General features: G+C 34.9%; 1 protein-coding gene across 1 annotated transcript in view; it reads right to left on the bottom strand.

Moving 5' to 3' along the window:
• The window catches only part of LOC129232833 (zinc finger protein 883-like), a 34,061-nt gene that overhangs the window by 7,854 nt on the left and 4,682 nt on the right, over window positions 1–21,525 (bottom strand). The window contains exons 2-4 of the mRNA XM_054866933.1: window positions 5,066–5,198; window positions 4,774–4,953; window positions 4,032–4,196 (exon numbers count right to left, since the gene is read on the bottom strand). Of these exons, the coding sequence (XP_054722908.1) occupies window positions 4,032–4,196; window positions 4,774–4,953; window positions 5,066–5,198 (478 nt within the window). The remainder of the gene's footprint in view (window positions 1–4,031; window positions 4,197–4,773; window positions 4,954–5,065; window positions 5,199–21,525) is intronic.

Genomic DNA, 21,525 nt, shown 5'->3' with positions numbered 1-21,525 from the left:
ACTCAGAAATGACAATCCCTTACTCAGGGATGAAGAATTTCATTGATTTAAGGTTTATAAATCAAACCACTGTAGATTGTTTTACTAATGAAAAAAGAATTTCTTATGAAACAAAAGATACTTTTACAAATACAGATCCAAATGTGGATTTCCGTCATACAAATTTCCACACTAGGTTCGAAACTTCCGAAAATGCACTAGAAGAGTTATCACTCAGAAATGACTTTTCCTTACTCCGAGATGATGGATTTCATTGATTTAAGGTTTATAAATCAAACCAACGTAGATTGCTTTACTGATGAAAAACGAGATTTCTTATCAAACAGTAGATTTGTCATCTTTCGATTAGCATAAGCGAGGAATGGTATCGAGCGTCTGTTTAACTAAACTCGTTTTTTAGGCAAGGAGAAAGTAAGGGAAAAGGACAACTTGTGAAAATGTCGCTTTCTTCAATGTATCACCGGTTCATTCAACTGTGAAGAACTTTGAAAAGCATACATACACCATCGGTGAAATAAAACATTAATCAAGCACGTCCTTGCAAAAGGCAGATACGCTTTAACTTCATTTGAACTTTTAGCTGATAAATATCATTCATAAAGGAGAACAACGAACAAGTTTGTTTCAACAACATGAAAGGGATTGGATCTTCCCACGGCAAATGTAACCTTCTGCGTCACAAGTTTCAATATGTGTGATGTTTCACACCATCACTGAAAACAAAACAAAAAGCGAGCTTTGACCTGGTCTTGTTGCACAAGTTTGTTTCAACAACATGAAAAGGATTGGATCTTCCCACGGCAAATGTAACCTTCTGCGTCACAAGTTTCAATATGTGTGATGTTTCACACCATCACTGAAAACAAAACAAAAAGCAAGCTTTGACCTGGTCTTGTTGCACAAGTTTGTTTCAACAACATGAAAAGGATTGGATCTTCCCACGGCAAATGTAACCTTCTGCGTCACAAGTTTCAATATGTGTGATGTTTCACACCATCACTGAAAACAAAACAAAAAGCAAGCTTTGACCTGGTCTTGTTGCACAAGTTTGTTTCAACAACATGAAAGGGATTGGATCTTCCCACGGCAAATGTAACCTTCTGCGTCACAAGTTTCAATATGTGTGATGTTTCACACCATCACTGAAAACAAAACAAAAAGCAAGCTTTGACCTGGTCTTGTTGCACAAGTTTGTTTCAACAACATGAAAGGGATCGGATCTTCCCATGGCAAATGTAACCTTCTGCATCACAACTTTCAATATGTGTGATGTTTCACACCATCACTGAAAACAAAACAAAAAGCGAGCTTTGACCTGGTCTTGTTGTACAAGATTGTTTCAACAACATGAAAAGGATTGGATCTTCCCACGGCAAATGTAACCTTCTGCGTCACAAGTTTCAATATGTGCGATGTTTCACACCATCACTGAAAACAAAACAAAAAGCAAGCTTTGACCTGGTCTTGTTGCACAAGTTTGTTTCAACAACATGAAAGGGATTGGATCTTCCCACGGCAAATGTAACCTTCTGCGTCACAAGTTTCAATATGTGTGATGTTTCACACCATCACTGAAAACAAAACAAAAAGCAAGCTTTGACCTGGTCTTGTTGCACAAGTTTGTTTCAACAACATGAAAGGGATTGGATCTTCCCACGGCAAATGTAACCTTCTGCGTCACAAGTTTCAATATGTGCGATGTTTCACACCATCACTGAAAACAAAACAAAAAGCAAGCTTTGACCTGGTCTTGTTGCACAAGTTTGTTTCAACAACATGAAAGGGATTGGATCTTCCCACGGCAAATGTAACCTTCTGCGTCACAAGTTTCAATATGTGCGATGTTTCACACCATCACTGAAAACAAAACAAAAAGCAAGCTTTGACCTGGTCTTGTTGCACAAGTTTGTTTCAACAACATGAAAGGGATTGGATCTTCCCACGGCAAATGTAACCTTCTGCGTCACAAGTTTCAATATGTGCGATGTTTCACACCATCACTGAAAACAAAACAAAAAGCAAGCTTTGACCTGGTCTTGTTGCACAAGTTTGTTTCAACAACATGAAAGGGATTGGATCTTCCCACGGCAAATGTAACCTTCTGCGTCACAAGTTTCAATATGTGCGATGTTTCACACCATCACTGAAAACAAAACAAAAAGCAAGCTTTGACCTGGTCTTGTTGCACAAGTTTGTTTCAACAACATGAAAGGGATTGGATCTTCCCACGGCAAATGTAACCTTCTGCGTCACAAGTTTCAATATGTGCGATGTTTCACACCATCACTGAAAACAAAACAAAAAGCAAGCTTTGACCTGGTCTTGTTGCACAAGTTTGTTTCAACAGCATGAAAGGGATTGGATCTTCCCACGGCAAATGTAACCTTCTGCGTCACAAGTTTCAATATGTGTGATGTTTCACACCATCACTGAAAACAAAACAAAAAGCAAGCTTTGACCTGGTCTTGTTGCACAAGTTTGTTTCAACAACATGAAAGGGATTGGATCTTCCCACGGCAAATGTAACCTTCTGCGTCACAAGTTTCAATATGTGCGATGTTTCACACCATCACTGAAAACAAAACAAAAAGCAAGCTTTGACCTGGTCTTGTTGCACAAGTTTGTTTCAACAACATGAAAGGGATTGGATCTTCCCACGGCAAATGTAACCTTCTGCGTCACAAGTTTCAATATGTGTGATGTTTCACACCATCACTGAAAACAAAACAAAAAGCAAGCTTTGACCTGGTCTTGTTGCACAAGTTTGTTTCAACAACATGAAAGGGATCGGATCTTCCCATGGCAAATGTAACCTTCTGCATCACAACTTTCAATATGTGTGATGTTTCACACCATCACTGAAAACAAAACAAAAAGCGAGCTTTGACCTGGTCTTGTTGTACAAGATTGTTTCAACAACATGAAAAGGATTGGATCTTCCCACGGCAAATGTAACCTTCTGCGTCACAAGTTTCAATATGTGCGATGTTTCACACCATCACTGAAAACAAAACAAAAAGCAAGCTTCGACCTGGTCTTGTTGCACAAGTTTGTTTCAACAACATGAAAGGGATTGGATCTTCCCACGGCAAATGTAACCTTCTGCGTCACAAGTTTCAATATGTGTGATGTTTCACACCATCACTGAAAACAAAACAAAATGCGAGCTTTGACCTGGTCTTGTTGTACAAGTTTGTTTCAACAACATGAAAGGGATTGGATCTTCCCACGGCAAATGTAACCTTCTGCGTCACAAGTTTCAATATGTGTGATGTTTCACACCATCACTGAAAACAACAAAAAGCGAGCTTGGACCTGGTCTTGGAGTATCCTACGTTCTCTTCTGCACACAACAATGTTACACTTTCATCACTTTTTCACTTCCTTTCTCAAATTTAAAAAAAAATTAAATTTCAGTGGGGATGCAATCATTCAAATATTTTCTGCAACTTAACTCCTTGAAAGAATGCAAATGATGGTGCGTGTTAATAAAATGTCTTGTTAAAATGTGACCTCATGTAGTCCATGTCATGTTGCTGAAAAAAAAAATTACAGTATATTAAGATATATCTTTAAATACCATAGCGCATTTCACGGTGGGTATCCATAACGAAAAAGTTTGAAATTTTAAAGGTATATTTTCAAAAACATGAATTTTTTTTTTTCCAATTACAGTAGAACCTCGATTATCCGAAGTAATTGGGACCGAACCTACTTCGGATAATCGAAAACTTCGGATAATCGAGAATTCATCTATAATCATCTAGTTTAATATGTAGAGTCGTCGTTCAACTGTTATGGCTATTTTTACTGTTGAAGAAATTAAAATAATAAATGAAAATTAATTTATTTCTGGAACAAAATTTACAATGGTTTAAATGGAAGTTTCATCTGGTGCAATTTCGCCGTCCTTTGCCGTGCAGCTCTATCCCGAAGTTTTCTTAAAATCATGAGTTCAGAGGAATCACACTGTTCCTGTTGTTTCAACCAAGCAAGACCTTTTGCAAAACTCTCAAATGCATCATTGTTACTTATCTTATTTGTTCCAGAATCATTTTCATCATCATGATCATCTTCTTTTGGAGAATTCCGGACTTCTGCTATTAAGTCCTCATCATTGAGCAACTGCAAGCCTGCATCTTCCATGTCACAATTCAACCAATCTGTAATTTCTCTATCACCACAATTTTCAAAGCCTTTCATTGTGCTGAAAACGCTTAAAAACTCAGTAAGAATATCTTTCGCAATGTCAGTAGCATTTTCATCTGTGCCACTTGAAAAATTCGGCAAAAGTTTTCTCCAACTTCGTCTTAGTGTCGATTGCGGCAAAGATTCCCACGCGTCACTAATCATATAAATGCAGTCTTTGATGTCGATATTTTTCCAAAACTCAACTATTGAAACTGCACCAGATTCAGAATCTCCTTCAAAAAGTAATTTTCTGATAAACTGCTTTCGGTAACGTCGTTTTAAAGATTCTAAGACTCCCTGATCCATAGGCTGCAGCAGAGATGTTGTATTGGGGGGCAAAAATAAACACCGGATGTTACCAGATTTTAAAGAGTTATGTTCTGGATGAGCTGGACAGTTGTCGAATAACAGAAGCGCTCCATTCAAATGTTTTTTTTTCTTGCCAAGATTTCACTGCAGGCACGAAAATATCAAAAAACCACTTGGAAAACAAATTGGAATCCATCTAAGCATTTTTTTGATTTAAATAGTATACAGGAAGAGCAGATCTGTTTACATTCTTAAAACATCTCGGATTCTTACTTTTCCCAACAACAGCTAGTTCAAGCTTGTGGGAACCCGATGCGTTGGAGCAGGCTAAAACAGTGACCCTATCTTTCATTCGTTTCCTTACGGGAGCAGAAGTTTCATTTACTGCAGCTAAAGTTTTTTCAGGAAGGGCCTTCCAATACAGTCCGGTTTCATCGCAGTTGTAAATTTGATCTGGGGATAAATTCTCATCTCTTTATCAAATCTTCAATCTTTGCAACAAATGAATCAACTGCTGCGACATTTCCAGACAATTTTTCCCCCTCGATATTGAGTTGCCTTATACCATGGCGAATTTTGAATTCCTCTAACCAGCCACTATTGGCTTTGAAGTCATCAGAACCACCAAGCTTCGAGTTGAGAATCAAAGCTTTTTCTTGAATCATTGGTCCAGATAGGGGTATTCCTTTACATCTTTTCTGCACAAACCATTTGTACAAAGTCGCATCTAAATCTGTATGATCGGCTAATTTCATTGTTTTTAGGAATTTGGCACCTTTCGTGATATCAAACTCAGCAAAACACTTTTTAATTTTTTCCGAGTTTCTTTTCATTTCGCTCACGGTTGACACACCAACGTGAAACTCTTTCGCAAGTTTTGTAACAGCTTCACCAGATTCTAGTCTCGTTACAATATCATATTTTTCCTGTATGGTTAATACGATTCTTTTTCTCTTAATGGAAGCCATCATAAAGAAGAAAACATGAGTTTCAAAAATAAGAAAAACAATGCGTTAGTTCTATCAGATCCCCCGGCAGGTCAAAACTACCAACTTCACTGATAGCACTCAAGAAAATTCTGATCGAAAATGTAGGAGCAGAAAAAGAGAACCCACAGATTAGCACGAAATTTCCGGGAAATTTCGAATTCTGGCCAGCTGCCCAGCCCAATGCGACAGAGAACAGCAAACGGGTTTTCCTTCTTTTCCCTTTTCCTGGAATAGGTTCACAAAGGATAAGTGACACAGAGTGACCTCCCCCTTTTCAAATTCTGCTGCGAAGAAAACTTCTCTGCTCTTGAGATCACAAAAGAGGTGATTCTTTGCACTTGCTTACAATCAGACGGTGCAATAACATTTGATTGTTCTGGGCCTCGGCAGTATGACCTTCCAAATTTTCGAAATGACATGTGTTTTTGTTTAGAACAGGAACGTTTGAAAGTAGGGGAGAGTATACTCATAACAAGAATTGAGCTAGTGAGAAGGAATTCCAAACTATTTATCTGCACTCGTAGTTTGGAAAAAACGGCTGACATGCAAAAGAAATGTGGGGAGAAAAAATTTTAAAATGGATGTTCGTTTAGAGAAAATTTTAGATAATAATAGGTAAAAAAAAAAAAAGAGAATTGAAACCGACTTCAGTTAACGGCCCGGTAGCAGAAACTGCGAGACGCGAGACGTACGTCGCAGATTTTTCGGCGGCCTGCAGATAATTTTACCAAAGAACAAAAAGAAAGAAAGAAAAAATAAATAAATAAAAGGGAAAAAGAAGAAAAAAAAAAAAAGGGGACTTGGGAAAGATCGTTTGGAGATCGCTTTTTGAGCGATGTTTGCTTTAGCATTTAAGCTAGAAACATAGTCGCCATATTTGGTCATTCGCAAAATCGAAGTAGAAAAGTGCAAAAGTTTTCAAAAACTAAGATGAATTGGATGTTTTATTTTTCTGTCAAGAAACGAATATAACTTAAAATGTGCAGCAAATATTTTTTTTTTAAATAATTTTCTTGAGAAATGAAAAATTTTATGTGAAAATTTCACTTTATCCTCATTTCTTTGGACTCAAAAGCGCTAAAACTTTTCAACTAAAGTTTAGTCTCATGAGGATTTTTATTTTTAAAATATTTTTTTTGCAACAAATTCAGAAATTTATGTCTAAATTTTTAACGGAGTCGCCATATTTGGTCATTCCAAAGATGTTGGTACGCAAGACTCATTAAGTGCCTACGTTTTCAAAAACGGAATTGAATGTTTATTGCAATGCAAACTGTTGAAAATTATGCAAAATGTGCCATTTTTTTCGGATAATTCTTAATTATTGTCTTTAAAAATGCAAAATTTTATCTTCTGAATATTATCTTATCTTCATTTCTTTAGAGGCTAATGTGCTAAAAACTGACAATTTCACCTAAATTGTAGTTTTTTAAGGATTTTGAATTTATTACTACTTTTATGTAACAAATTCAAATATCTATTTATAACCATGAATTTTTCGCGTAGACGCCATGTTTGGTCATTCGCAAGATGGAAATAAACGATACTGTTACTTAAGTTTCCAAAAACAGAATTCGATATTTACCTCAACACAAACTATTGAAGATAACAAAAAATGTTCAATAAATCATTTTTCTTTCTTTTTATAAAATTGTTTTTTGAAAAATGCGAATTATTATATGCACAGTTGTATTTGATCCTCATTGATTTGAAGGCTTTGCTATAAGCTAAATATTTCATCCAAAGAGCAGTTTCCTGCCAACTTCTCATTTACTAATTGAAAAAATTTAAAAACTTATTTCAACACAAATTTTCCATATTAAAATTAATATGTCTCGAATAATTGTTTTTCAAAGTGTGTAGAGTTCTTATTCTTTTTATGAAAGTGGTGCAGGCTGTTGCCTCCCCCCCCCTTAATGCTTTAAAACTCAGCGACAGTGGTGGCCACTGCGTTTTTCGGGTCTAGTGGTCACTGGCCAGTTGGAAAATTGTCCAAGTCTTGACCTTCACAAAGGACTTGTGTATTTTATGAAAACTTTAAAAAAAACTAATAATAATGCTGCAGATTATTTTCAACTACCCAAAATAGTATCGCAGACTGGCTAGAAAGTTCCTGCTACTAGGGTTAACGGAGAGTTTCGGTTAATAGAGGTTCGGATAAGAGAGATTCTACTGTACTTGCATAGACTTATAAACACATTACCCTCCTTTGCGTCACGCATGCGCAGTCGGGTAAAAAGGAGGTCTTGTTGTGTCCAGTGTTTTCTATCTAATGCTTTAATCACTTTTTCCCTTCCTTTCTCAAACTTAAAAACTTAAGAAATCTTCAGTTGGGTTGCACAAGATGGCAACAGTCAAAAATTTTAAATCATTGAGATAATATTTCCGATCATTTCCATGCAATTAAAAGCACGAACTAAACGCAGACGACAGTCTATTACGATTTATCTTTCTAATTGTTGCAATTGTAAAGCTATTTTTATTCACACAAATAAAAAAACAAATCAGCCCCCATGGAGTGAGTGGCGCCAAAATTAAACCAACGCCTGTTTACATATGGATTCATATTTATTCCAAATTTCATCCAGAACGTAGCATTAATTCTTGAGATAGGGCACTCACAATGGAAAAAAAAGAACGTTCGATTGCGCCCCACCCCCTTTTCAGCAGTTGACACCAAAATGGAATCATTTCTTATACCCTCTGAGGGCTACTTGTCGATAAATTTTTGTTTGATTATGTTCATTATTTCTTGAGATACAGCAGTCACAATTGATGACAAAAAACGCTCTATAGCTCAACCCCCGTTTGAGCTATTGGCACCAAAATTGAATCAGGACCTGTACCTGCTAGAGGCAACATATGGACCAAATTTTGTTTGATTCCGCCAGTTACTTCCTGGTGAATAGCAGTCACGCAAAACTCAAAAAACGTCCCATTGCTCCACCCCCCCTTGGAGGAATTCGCGCCAAAAACCAATGGGCACAAGTTCACATAGGGGCACATACGTGTACCGAATTTCGTTCGATTTCATGCGGTAGTTTTTGCTGTGGAGCGGCCACAAAAAACTGGTCACACACACAGACAGACATTTTCCAAAAATGGTCGAAATGGACTCGGCACACCTCAAAACGTTCGAATCCTTGGAAATTCGAAAATTTGCACGAATCCAATACTTTCTTCTATATATTAGATATAAAAAAAAGTGAAAATGAAACTTTTCAATGAATCAGATTCATCAGAACTTGAAGATGATGGGGAGGTAGATGACCATTGATAAGCTTTCATGCGAATTAAACAAGAGGATTGTTGTGTACATAGTGTTTTTAAACACATATTTATTTTTATCAAATCTACCGTAGCTTAAAATTCGAACAAATAGCAGCAGCAGCCTCATTGCAAGAATTCTACACAGATGACATTGAAGGTTCTTTATTGATAATGCAGTGTACAGTCGTCCCTCGCTACTTTGTGCTTCGACCAGAGTTGTTTGGTTGATGGTTTTTTTTTTTTTCAAAAATGTTTTTTTTGAAAAATTTCATTGTGTTACCCTAAATTTTTTCATAAATTTTATATATTATTGCAAAAAGTAAAATCTACTTAATGAAAAGTAGCTAGCAAATCTTTATAGATCAATTACAGATTTAATAACTTTAGAAACTTGTATTTTTTGAAGTAATGCAAGTTTGCTAAATACAGTGCGCTCTCTGTTTAACAACGATCTATTTAACGACTTTATCTATTTAACAACGGTTTATCATGGCCCAGATGGTCCACTTTAGTTTTAAATGCATTCTACTTAAGGAAAATTTTTTGTGGTCCCTTGAAAGTTGTTAAACTGAGAGCCAACTGTAATTTTTATTTGTTTTATTTTTTCAAATTCGGTCACTAACCTGGAAATTAATTAATCATCAAACAAGTTGAGCTATTTTCATAGATTAGTAGCAGCGTGTAAGAACTTCATGTGTGTGTGTAGTTTATTTCCCAATAATTAACCATGTGATATCTATTACCTCTAATATATCTCATTTTCTCATATTTTGTACAATATATTAAGTAATCAGGATTGGCAAGTTTCTGCCGAGGCGGTTAAAACCACTGGTAGAAACCGGTTAAAACCGGCATGGCAAAAACCACTTTCTGCCACATTTGCGGCAGAAACTGACAAAAACTCACAAAATGAAAAAAAAATTAAATTATTGACATCCAATATTAAGTGCATGGAAAAAAATAATTATTAACCAAAGCACAATTTAATTACTATATTACCACAATTTAAAATCAAATGTTACATTGTTTGGACCCTGCAGTTGCTTCTTAGAAAAGGTGGTTTCTAAAATCTAAACAGTTTCTCAATCTAATATGTACAAATAAGAAACTTTAGAATATTCCTGAAACAGAAGAGCCAGCAGGCAATGCATGAAGGAACAACCAATGTTCGTGAAACTTTCATAGATTGTATCTTTTTTTAACTAGTCCACCATGTAGTAACTGGGGTAGTGGGAGAAATTCAACTGGAAAATAAGTTTCGAGAAATAGGGCCAATTTGTTTTGCAAAGCTGTGACATTAGGTACAAAATCTGTTAATATTGGCAAGTAAAATTCTGGCACTTTCTTCTTGAAGCATGTGATAATTTCGATCACAAAAAATTTAGAGGAAGCATATAAGTGAGCAAATTAAAATCAGAAATGCCTTTTAATTCTGTATGTCACTCCTCTTTGATGAGCACCTATATGATTTTTTGTCCTCTGTTTGATTAATCCAAACATTACGAGCATCTGCAATTGAAAAGTTCCCTTCTCGAACTAAATCGAGGGCATTAGCATAGGATTTTATTTTTTTAAATGATGAAAGAAGTTTAATTTTTTAGTTTACTTAAAAAAACATCATTTAGCAATCACTTAAGTAATTAAAGATGCTTTTAAGTTTTTGCCAGTTTCTGCCGGTTTTTACCGGTTATAACCAGTTTTTGCTACTGGCACGGCAAAAACTAGTTTTTGCCGGCAGAAAGCCAACCCTGTAAGTAATACAAATGTAATGGTGGCTAAGGGTGCCGTTTCAAGTTTAGAAGGCTCTAACTATGTTAAAAACCTATTTAAATTGTTGTTAAGTTTTACGCCCTCTAATTCGCAAAATATTCGGTTTATACATAATCCTACTTCGCAGAAATTCAGTTGTCGCGGCAAAGTCTGGAATGAATTAACAACGATTAATAAGGGCTGACTGTATTCCTCTGTAAGGATTCGTCACAAGAAAACTCAGATAGTGTTAAATGTGTCACTGTCAAAACTGTACTGATTTGTAACATTAACAGATCTTCAAAACATATATTCAGACATAAGAAATTTTCTAAAAGTGTTATGTTCACAAGTGATCGCTAGCGTATCCAGAATTAACTTTTGGGTAAAGAGTTTTTTGATTGAAACAGTCCTTACATGTTCATAAATAGAGACGTACCGAGTAGTACTTTGGCTGAGTAGCCGAGTACTCGGCCTTTCACTACTCAGTCGAGTTAACGAGTACCAATTATGTTTTAAGAAGAACCAACGACACACATGTGATGAATTTTGAACTTATTGGAATAGTTGTATAGACCTCCTTGTCCATATAATAGTTTTTAAAAGTAAATTAATGCTGAAATTTAATTACACATTATTTAAAAAATTTTGTTTATGGCAAAAATTTTACAAAAACATTATTTTTAAAATTAAAAATAAATAAAATAAAAGGTATGATTTATCAAATTGGGATTAAAACAAATTATACCAATCTATTATAGTTCTGCTCCGCCAAACATAAAAATTTTTTAAAAGCAAATAAAACAAATGTGCAGGAACACTGCAGACACGTGTTTCTGCACTACAAGGAACGTCTTTTTCAGCGCATAAAGTGTGAGCTAAAGAATGTAAAGACATTCGACAGAAGAATCCGACTTTTGTCGGATGCCCTTTAAATCAACGAGCTCCCATTTTGTGCATTGAAAAAGGAATTCCTTGTAACGCCAAAACACGTGTCTGCACTGTGCTTTTAACGTTGTTTTATTTCCATTTACTTTTTAAGCAAAGGTATTTTTATAATTCTTATAACTAATTTTTGTTTGTAGCAAAAATCCATTTTTAATATAAAAATTCCATATTTTCTACACTTACTTTTTTTGCACAATTTTTAATAAATAAGTTTTATTAACTTTGGGGACATTAAAACAAAGATTAATTCCATTGCAGCATTACAAACTTCATTATTCTCAAAATTTAAATTTTGACTTGTAAATGATTGCAGAAAATTATAAATGCTTGCGCTTTTTAATAAATTTTAATATATGTCTTGGACAATATTCATTTTTTTGCAACTACTCGGTATTGGCCGAGTACTGAGTAGTTACCGAGTACTCGGTACGTCTCTATTCATAAACTATTGCATTAGGATTGCCAAATGTTTAAAACATTATCAAAGGGGGTTGGGTGTTTTTACGTTTAAATCCTCCCTCCCTCTCCCTTGCTGCACCAGTCGGCAACTATACCTGAAAGATAGTTTTAGTTCAAAGATTCTAAGTTTAAAAAATATTTGAGATCATCTGCTGGTGAAAAAAATTGGTTCATTTGGCTATAAAAATACACTCGAACAAAAATACTCTATCATGCACTATTAAAGTTTGAAGAAACTGATATTTTCTAAGATTTACACACGAAAATACAACTACTGAATTAAAACACAAATAAGCATCTTCAGGGCCCAATACAGATTGATTTTACTACCGCTTTTCGGTACTTTCACGAAAATCTTATTTTAAATTCGGTACTTTCACAAAAACCAAGTTATAAAATCAGCAGCTTCACAAAACTAACTTTGAAAATCGACACATTCTAGAAACAATATTAATAAAAATGAAAGGTGTTTTTCTGTTTAAAACATAGTTTACTCATAAAATAAAATGCTAAGATGATTTATATGAACAATCGCTTAGGTAACAACTTTTTCATAGCATTAAACTCAAGTTTCAGTTTTTCGCCAAATTGCTTTTAAGCAATCTTTTAGCATCAGTTTTAGGGGATGGTGATTTTCTGAATTGTACGCAGTACAGAACTTATTGAGCTGAAATACAATGATATTTTCCCTACCTCGTAGCCCTCCCCCCCCCAAAAAAAGAACGTTCGAAATATTAGTTAATGACATTTGCACTTTTCAAACTAGCGTTTAAATTGCTCTAATTTTCTGAGACACAAATTAGAATGTGCCTTTAAAAGATCACAAAATCAATGCTGATAAAAAAAAAAACTTTCACAAAAATATAATATTGATACAATACTTTCACAAAAATAGGTAGCGAGAAAAAAATCCTGGATTTGCCCCTGATCCTAAAGATACAATTCACAAAAATATAAAATAAATAAATAAAAAGAAGCACTCCATACGATATAGCAACGATTTTGAATTTTAAGAGAAAAGTCATTTCGTATTAGAAAATTGGGGTTTTTATTGTTTTGTAAAACTCTAATATTCACCTTGAAGCAAATGAACAACAAAATGATAAAAATCGCAGGGCCCAATACAGGCTGATTTTGCTACTGATTTCGGTACCTTCACAAAAATCTTGTTTTGAAATCGGTACTTTCACAAAAATCAAGTAATAAAATCAGGTAGCTTCACAAAAACATCGAAAATTTCACAAAAATTCGCATTTTAAAACATAAAATTTGTTTCTCTGTTTAAAACAAAATTTGCTCATAAAATAAAATTCTAAGCAGGTTTATATGAACAATCGCTTGAATAGAAACCTTTTTGTAGTATTTTAACTAATTTTTAGCTGTTTCTCGCCTAAGTGTATTAATGCAGTATTATCGCAATCTTTCAACATCTGTTTTGGGAAACCGTTTTTCTCATCATTTCCAATATTGTACACAGAACATAGCCCATTAAGCTGAAATGACGATGATATTTTTCGTACTTCTTAGGTTTTAGCTCCCCCCCCCCCCGAAAAAAAGAAACCTGTTAAAAATAGTACTAGATGACATTTACACTTTTGGAACTAAAATTTCACTTGTTCTACTTCTCTTTTACAAAAATTAGGATGCCTCTAAAATTTCACGAAAACGATGCTGATTAAAAAAAACTTTCACAAAAATAGAATGATGCAATACTTTCACAAAAATAGGTGGAGAGAAAAAAATCCTGGATTGGCCCCTGATTTCACCCTTGAATAACACTACATTAGTTTATTACTTTGTGTAGCAAAGAAAGGTAAAGGCGGCGACGATTTTAGGATCCATGGGCGTAATATACATGAATCCGGGTTTGTCAACTCATAATTAAAGAAATATTAAAAAGCCGCTTCTGAAAGAATACAATTGATGGTAAAAAAACAAAAAAGTGAAAATAAATATTTACCTGTTTTGACGAACACATAGAAAATCACAAACTGAAAGTTCACTCTCAAGGGACTTGTTTCAATAGTCTTAAACTAAACCCATACAAAAAGTTTTTTTGGATGGATTTCAAAATCTTGCGTCTTAGATGACTAGAAAAGAATCACGAAAATTTCAGTCACATTTCTATCGCGGTAATATAAGTTTTTAATCAAACTCCTACAATAACATGATAAGTTTATAAAATTACACGATTAACGGGACGCGAGACGAGTGGAGACGGACGGTTGGAGTTAAAAACAGCAGAAACAAACTGAAGAGAATAATTTACACGGAGAGAAGTCTACACAGTAGTTACGGATGTCTTAGCATTTGGTGAAAAAGGACGGTATGTTGGAATAAAATAACCGGTTAACTGGAAACAAACAAAATGTTCTTAATAGAAGTAAAATGAAAACATCTCTGTGGTCTCTCTCTGCATTAACTACTGACGCCTCAAATCAACAGACCGGTTGCTCTATTCGAACGTACACTATTTGCATGTCTCCCTGGGACCCCATAATGATGGCGTCATTCGTTCTTATTCTTATGCAAATTGACCCTCTGAATCGATTCGATCGATTCCGAGTCACAACTGACTACAACTGTATTTATGTCGAGGACTGCATACTAAGTGCCTTGCCTCCATTATTTTATTTACCGATAGATGGCAGCACCATCACCGGATCGAACAGTTAATGAGAATTTAGAACTAGACTAGGAGCTAATAGCTACCTGGTGCTAGCACCCCCAGAGGTATCGTTTCACTTGGAGGACATTGAGACCACGAGCCTATTTAACGTCGTCCAGTCCCCTTTAATGACGACGGTGGATCTTCGACCATCGAGGTTCGAACTCAGGACCCTCCGGCCCCGAATCCGACACTCTACCGGTCGGGCTGCTACGGCCCCAACATACACCATTTGCATTATGTCTTCCTGCGACCCTCATTAATGATGGCGTAATTCGTTCTTATTCTTATGCAAATTGACCCTCTGAATCAAAATATGGACACCGTTTCCCGCATTACGGCGCACTTTTTGAAAATGGCTCCCCTCGATTTTTGATTGTTTTTCATAGCTGTTATTTTTATGAAGCATTGCATGTAGCATAGTCTTCTCAGTATTCAGTAAAGAACCTCTTTGCGTATCATTCAACTTACATTATATTCACAGATATAATCAAAATCCAAATTGAACTAAGAATGCTTATAGCATAAATTTATATTTTTGGGGATGCACCGCTCCCATTGTCTTTCACTAATCACAATATCAAGAAATGATAAACAATGCGAGAGGTGCACCCCCAGAAATAAAATATTGATTATTGCTACATTATAAGGTATACTTAAAGTTCATTTTAAACTTAATCATGTCTGTGAATGTAAGTTGAATTACGGGGGCGCAAGGTTATTTACTGTAGATCAGGCCCGACAAGAGGTCATGTCAGCCTAGTCGGAAACTAGGGGCCCAGTCCCTGTGGGAGCCCGGGGACACTGACGCAAAAAAAAAAAAAAAAAAAAAAAAAGAAGAGGAAAGAAAAAGAGTGGGGAAGCTCCGAATGAGAGAAAGCGTAAAAATTAAGTAAAATTTACTCTTATGGCACTTAAAAATGAATTAATTGCTTTCTAGTAAGCAGTTTTGATTTTTCCCCCACTTTTTTTTACTTCTGTTTCCCCTTTTCTTTTTCTTCTTTTTTTTGGGGGGCGGTAGGCGGTCTATGAGGATTAGGCATTGAGCATTTTGGACGCCGGACATGTTGTGCGATAAGTTCCAATCTCATCTTCTGTATGATCCCTTATAACTTCAAACTGGAATATCTCCTTGAGTTTTGGTCGCACAAATGTCAAGTTTTTTGCGTAATAGTTTTAATAGAGATTATTTCTCTAAATATTAGTTAAGGGACATAGGGCCCGTATAAAAAGTTAAATTTCGTATTTTTTGACTCATTTTTATTATTGCTTCAAATTTTCAGTATTTTAACTCTGCATCTGATTTTGAACATTTTTGCAATTGGAAGTATACATCTAGGATTAACGGTTGCGAAAATAAAGGCCTTGCAGTTTGAAACGGAACACCCTGTATAGATAAAAAGATAATTTTCAAAGCTTAGAAAGTAGAAGTCGGCCCTTTAGTGGGCCAGACTCAGAATCGGAGTAGTCAAAGTGCTATGGGAGGAGAGGACCCAGCAACCAAACTGACAAAAGGCCCGCCCTGACATCATCTTGCTGCTTAAATTTCTCAATTAAAATGAAATTGAAGTAACATAAAAACAGATACCTGCCTAAAATAGCACAGAAAACCTTGTAGCAGTTCAAATCCACATTTAGATGACTTATTTTTGAAAGCAGATATTTGTACCACTAATAACGGTTTACTTTGTATAAAATCTCGAGATTCTCAGCGAATTTGCATTCATTATTTACTGCTATTGATTTTCAAAAACAAAAAATATCTAAACACTATGTATGGAACGTCTAACTTAAGGGGGAAAACCAGTTCATGAGGCAGAAATTTTAGTGTTTTTCGTGAATTTTTTCAACAGGGAAGAAATAATCAGAATTTGTTCAAATTTAAAGGATATTTTATTAAACATTTTGAAGGTGGGTCAATCCTGAGAAAAGGTGAACATACAACTCAAAATAAAACATACATAATATGTACAAGTAATACATCAAATTAAACCTTGGAATGTCTACTTTCATTATTTCATAACAAAAATATTATTTAAAAAAAGTTGGCAACAATGAAGCTTCTTCAGAATAAGCTACAAGCGCCATTTGCAATGCACATAGTACATGTGTGTTTGGCAACAGCAGTTGTTTACATTTAATGAATTTCAAGATGGCTGCCTCCTCCATATGTGATAGCTAGAACATTTTTAAAGCTGTTTCTATAACAAAAAGTTCAAACTTTAAAAAAGAAGGTGAGTAATTTTAAGTTTAAAATAACCTTATTGAGTGTCACAACCGTAACAAAAAGTTTGCTTTTAACTAGAAATACTCCATTCATTTGATTTTTACTGTTTCATAACACGTGTTCTGTATTTGAAAGTAATCAGACACATGTGTTTGACATTATTAATATACCAAATTTTGTTTTCATTAATAAATAATGTGCTTAATTAGTGTTACGGTTGTGACAAATTGATTGTTACGGTTGTGACCTTTCTTTGTTACGGTTGTGACAATGCAATATTTTTCTACTGCTTACATTGTGAATATCAGTATTTAAGTTTAAAATTATGTTAAAGCTAATTAAGGACTTTCTTATATCTATTGAGTGTAAAGTTCCAACTTTTTTATTTTTCAGAATAAGGTTATAAACACAATTTATTTTTAAAAAACTGACTTAAAAAAGTAGTAATTAAGTTATAGTTTAAAGGGTTATACTTTAAGTTATAGTTATTAATTGAGAAACAGAAAGTTGAACATGATGTGAGGAAACATGAGCAAATGTCTTAAAAATATGTTTAATTTGCAGATTTATTTAAAATGGAGTCTTCGGTAGAAAGAGTTAGACAGTATAGAGAACGTGTGAAGCAGAATCCAGAAAAGCGTGCTGAATATCTCAAAAAGGAAAAGGAAAGAAGTCGCCAAAGGCGAGTACAGGAAAAGCTTAAACTCTCCACTAAATCAAAGAGGGTCTTAAAAGCTGAAGTAAAAAAGAAAAAACTTAGTCAAAATAAAAGACAGAAAAAGTGCCGTGAGATGAAAAAGAAAAAATTGGTCGGCAGTACTTGTGTTGTTAGTCCCATTGGAAGCTATCGTGCTGAATCTACTTTTAAAAAAGCAGTTGTTCGCGTTCGGAAAAATTTGCCAGAAAGTCCAAGTAAGAAGCTAGCAGTTGTTCAATATTTAGCAAACAGTTTTGCAAACAGTGTTGTGTTACTTCCAACAAAAAATGAAAAGGCAATGCAATCAGCAGAAAATCTAGAATTAGTGTCCAAGTTTTTTGAGAGAGAAGACATTAGCCGTCAAGCCCCTGGGAAAAAAGACTATATTTCTATCAAAGATGATGAAACTGGAAGAAGGATCCTCAAGCAGCGACGCCATATGTTTACCACCATAGATGAAGCTCGGGCTATTTTTTGTGAAGAATACCCAGACATTTATGTCAGCAGAACAAAGTTTTTTGAAATGCGACCAAAGCATGTCCTACCATCATCTAAAATGCCGCATAACGTCTGCGTTTGCAAATATCATGCCAACATGGATTACATGTTAAAAGCAGTTCCTAATCTACATTTGAAAGCTTGGGAATTAATCGAGTTATCTGTCTGCAGTCAATACAATGAGGATTGCATGCTTAGTAACTGTGGGGCATGTGAAAATAGGGTAATGGAAGTTCTTCTTGGTGCATTAGATGAAATTGAGCTTGCTGCTGAAGTCTCCTGGAAGACTTGGAAGAAAATAGAAGGAAGAGATAGAATAATTGATGGGAATGAGGAAGGCGATACATTAGAAACTTTAGTTTCAAAAATAACTGAGGAGTTTCCTAAATATTTATCTCACTGCTATGTACAGAGATTGCAAGATCAATTATTTCAGCAAGCAAGAGAAAATATTGAAACTAATGAAGCTATTATACAGTTAGATTTCTCGGAAAATTATGCTGTTCTCACGCAAGATGAGATTCAATCTGCTCATTGGGCAAATGATCAGATAACTATTTTTACAACAGTAGTTTGGATGTCTAACAGGTGTGACTCATATGTGGTCGTGTCCGACTACATGACTCATGGAAAATATGCTGTTTGGACTTTCTTAAAGGCTCTTACAAGTTCTCTTAAGTCCAAATACCCCAACCTTACAAAAGTTCATGTATTTTCAGATGGTTCATCTGCCCAATTTAAAAACAAGTTCAATCTGCTAAATCTATGTTTTTTTAAAGAAGATTTTGGCCTAGACTGCATGTGGTCTTTCTTTGCCACATCTCATGGCAAGGGAGCTGTCGATGGCGTTGGTGGTACCATTAAGAGAGCAGTTGCCACAGCAGTCTTGACACGAAAATACGTGGTCCGCAATGCACAAGAATTTGTAATGTGTGCTCGGGAAGTAACAAAATCGATATCAGTACTTTTAGTTACTGAAACTGATGTGAAAAAAAACATTGATATGTTAGACCAAAGATGGAACAAGATTAATCCCATTGAAAACACACAATCAATACACCATGCTATTCCGGTTAAAGGAAAGCATGGTACATTGAATGTAGGTATCACATTTACAAGCTCCCTATCTCAGGTAGTCGTAAAAGAATATAATGAAGAAATTATCCATTTTGATTTAAAGGAAAATGACTGGGTGATTGTGCAGTATGATGATTCTAGATATCCTGGAATTGTTACTAAAATCACAAAAAAAGAAGCAGAAGTGAATGTAATGCACAAGGCAGAAGGCCATTATAAATGGCCCAGAAAAGAAGATAAAATACTTTATCGATTAAAGAATGTGGTTAAAAAAATTAGTGCACCTATTCCATCCGGAACCAGGGGACAATTCTTGTTCAAGGAAAGTATTTAAATATTTTGCTTTTGGATAACACATACTGAAGTACAATAAAACTTTTTTTCACAAAGTCAATGGCTTATTTTATTTAATTTAAGTGTTATATTATCTGTTAAGTTATTTTATGTTGTGATTCTGCAAAAGAATTGACTAATATTCACACATATTTACAAACTTCATTTATTATGGGTACTCTGTCACAACCGTAACACACTTGTCACAACCGTAACATTAACTGTCTAATTTTTCTCTCACAAACTAAAAAAAAAATAATCTCCAAATCAACTATAAATGATAAACTAAGCATCCTATGTAATCACTCAGTTTTTTATTTTATTCTATGTTTTCTCAGGGGGCACAAAATAAGGATTGAAAAAGACTTGGAAAACAGTGTGCACTTTTTGGGTCACAACCGTAACAGCACTAAATTAATTTTTTTTATGGAAAATAATTAAATTTTCAAAAAAAAATGAATTACATATTGTACACTGAGGTAAGAGCTAAATATTAAAACTTTAGAAGTGCTTTTAAAAAGCATAACTGCTGCGTGCCATCTGATTAAGTTGTGCATTGTGTCACAACCGTAACCAGGATTGGCCCAGGTACACTTTGTAATTTTTTCAAGTTATTTCTGCCAGAAATAGAAGAGTTAGAAACTGCTGCCCATGGGCAGTCGGCATCAGAGCTTGTTGCTGATGTGCATTCCTGTAGTCAATTTTTATCTGTAATCATTACAATTTTTTTTAAGCAATCATGATTGCTTATTGTTCTCATTTGACTGTTTTGATGTCCTTTGATTTTATTTTCCCACCGCCAGCCTCCGCACCATCACCGTCGACCGGGTCCTCACGATGCTGCTCCTATAGCGAAAGCCGTCTCCAGGTTGCGTCCATATCCTACACACATGCGCATACATACACAACTACACACACACACGCACACACCTACACATACAGACACACATATACACAACTACCCACACGTTCATGTCTGCACACAGACGCAAACACATGCCTACACACACATACACACCCCCACACACATTCATACACACAACTACCCACACACTTATGCCAGCACACAGACACAAACACACATACACATATCCCCTACACACAAACCGCACACATACATACACCTACACACATACACACAATTACCCAAATGTTCATGCCTGCAGAAAGACACAAACACACACGCCTACATACACACATACTCACACACACACATGCCTGCACACACGCAAAAAAAAAAAAAAAACACGTGATTGCGAAAAACATAATTTGAATTCAAGATGTCAAAATTCAAATTAATTAATTTTTTTTTTTTTTGAAGGCACAATTATACTGCCAAAAATGAAAAACAACATTTCAATGCATTAAATAAATACCTTTGTGCCGAGGAAGAACAGGAAACATCCAACGTTTTTTAGCACAAATAAACAATTTGTTTGTTTGTTTGTTTCTGTTTATTTGTGCTAAACAGCGCTGGATATCTCCCGTTATTTCAATGCATGTTTTATTATGAAATTCAATGCTATTTCTTTACGCACAATTATCTTCACGACTAATTTCCGATTGATTCATTTTGTATAAATTATTGTAACCATTTCACTTTGCCTCTCTTTCCCTTAACTTTAAACAAAATTCACAGACATATGACTTTGACCCTAGCATTAATTCTCGTATGACTCTTGGTGCAAAGTGTCCAAAATGCTTTTGAGCAACTAACATACAAATACGGTTCTTTTTGCCAAGGATGAATTCCCGAATCTGTCACATTAATTATTATTATTTTTTAAAATACATTTAAAGCACACGCATACGAAAAGACTAGCCTTTCCACTAAAAATGTCTTCAATCACAATTAATGCAAACTGCTATCTGATGGCATTTAAACAGAGAAAGTTCTTTGGCTGAATGCCGCCAACAGAACTTTTTACAATCCAACCATTGTTCGCCGATATATATCCGATATTTATTTTGAAAATACCACGACATTTTGATATTTATTTTTGTAACTACAATATAAGCAACATAAAAATTGTATGTATTAATCATATAATAATGTATAATAATGTATTATTCATGTAATAATGTATTCATATAATAAAATGTCATAGTT

Source organism: Uloborus diversus, unplaced genomic scaffold (assembly GCF_026930045.1).
Source record: "Uloborus diversus isolate 005 unplaced genomic scaffold, Udiv.v.3.1 scaffold_14, whole genome shotgun sequence".
Lineage (NCBI taxonomy): Eukaryota > Metazoa > Arthropoda > Arachnida > Araneae > Uloboridae > Uloborus > Uloborus diversus.
The sequence above is the reverse complement of the archived record's forward strand: the minus strand, read 5'-3'. Positions and strand labels throughout refer to the sequence as shown.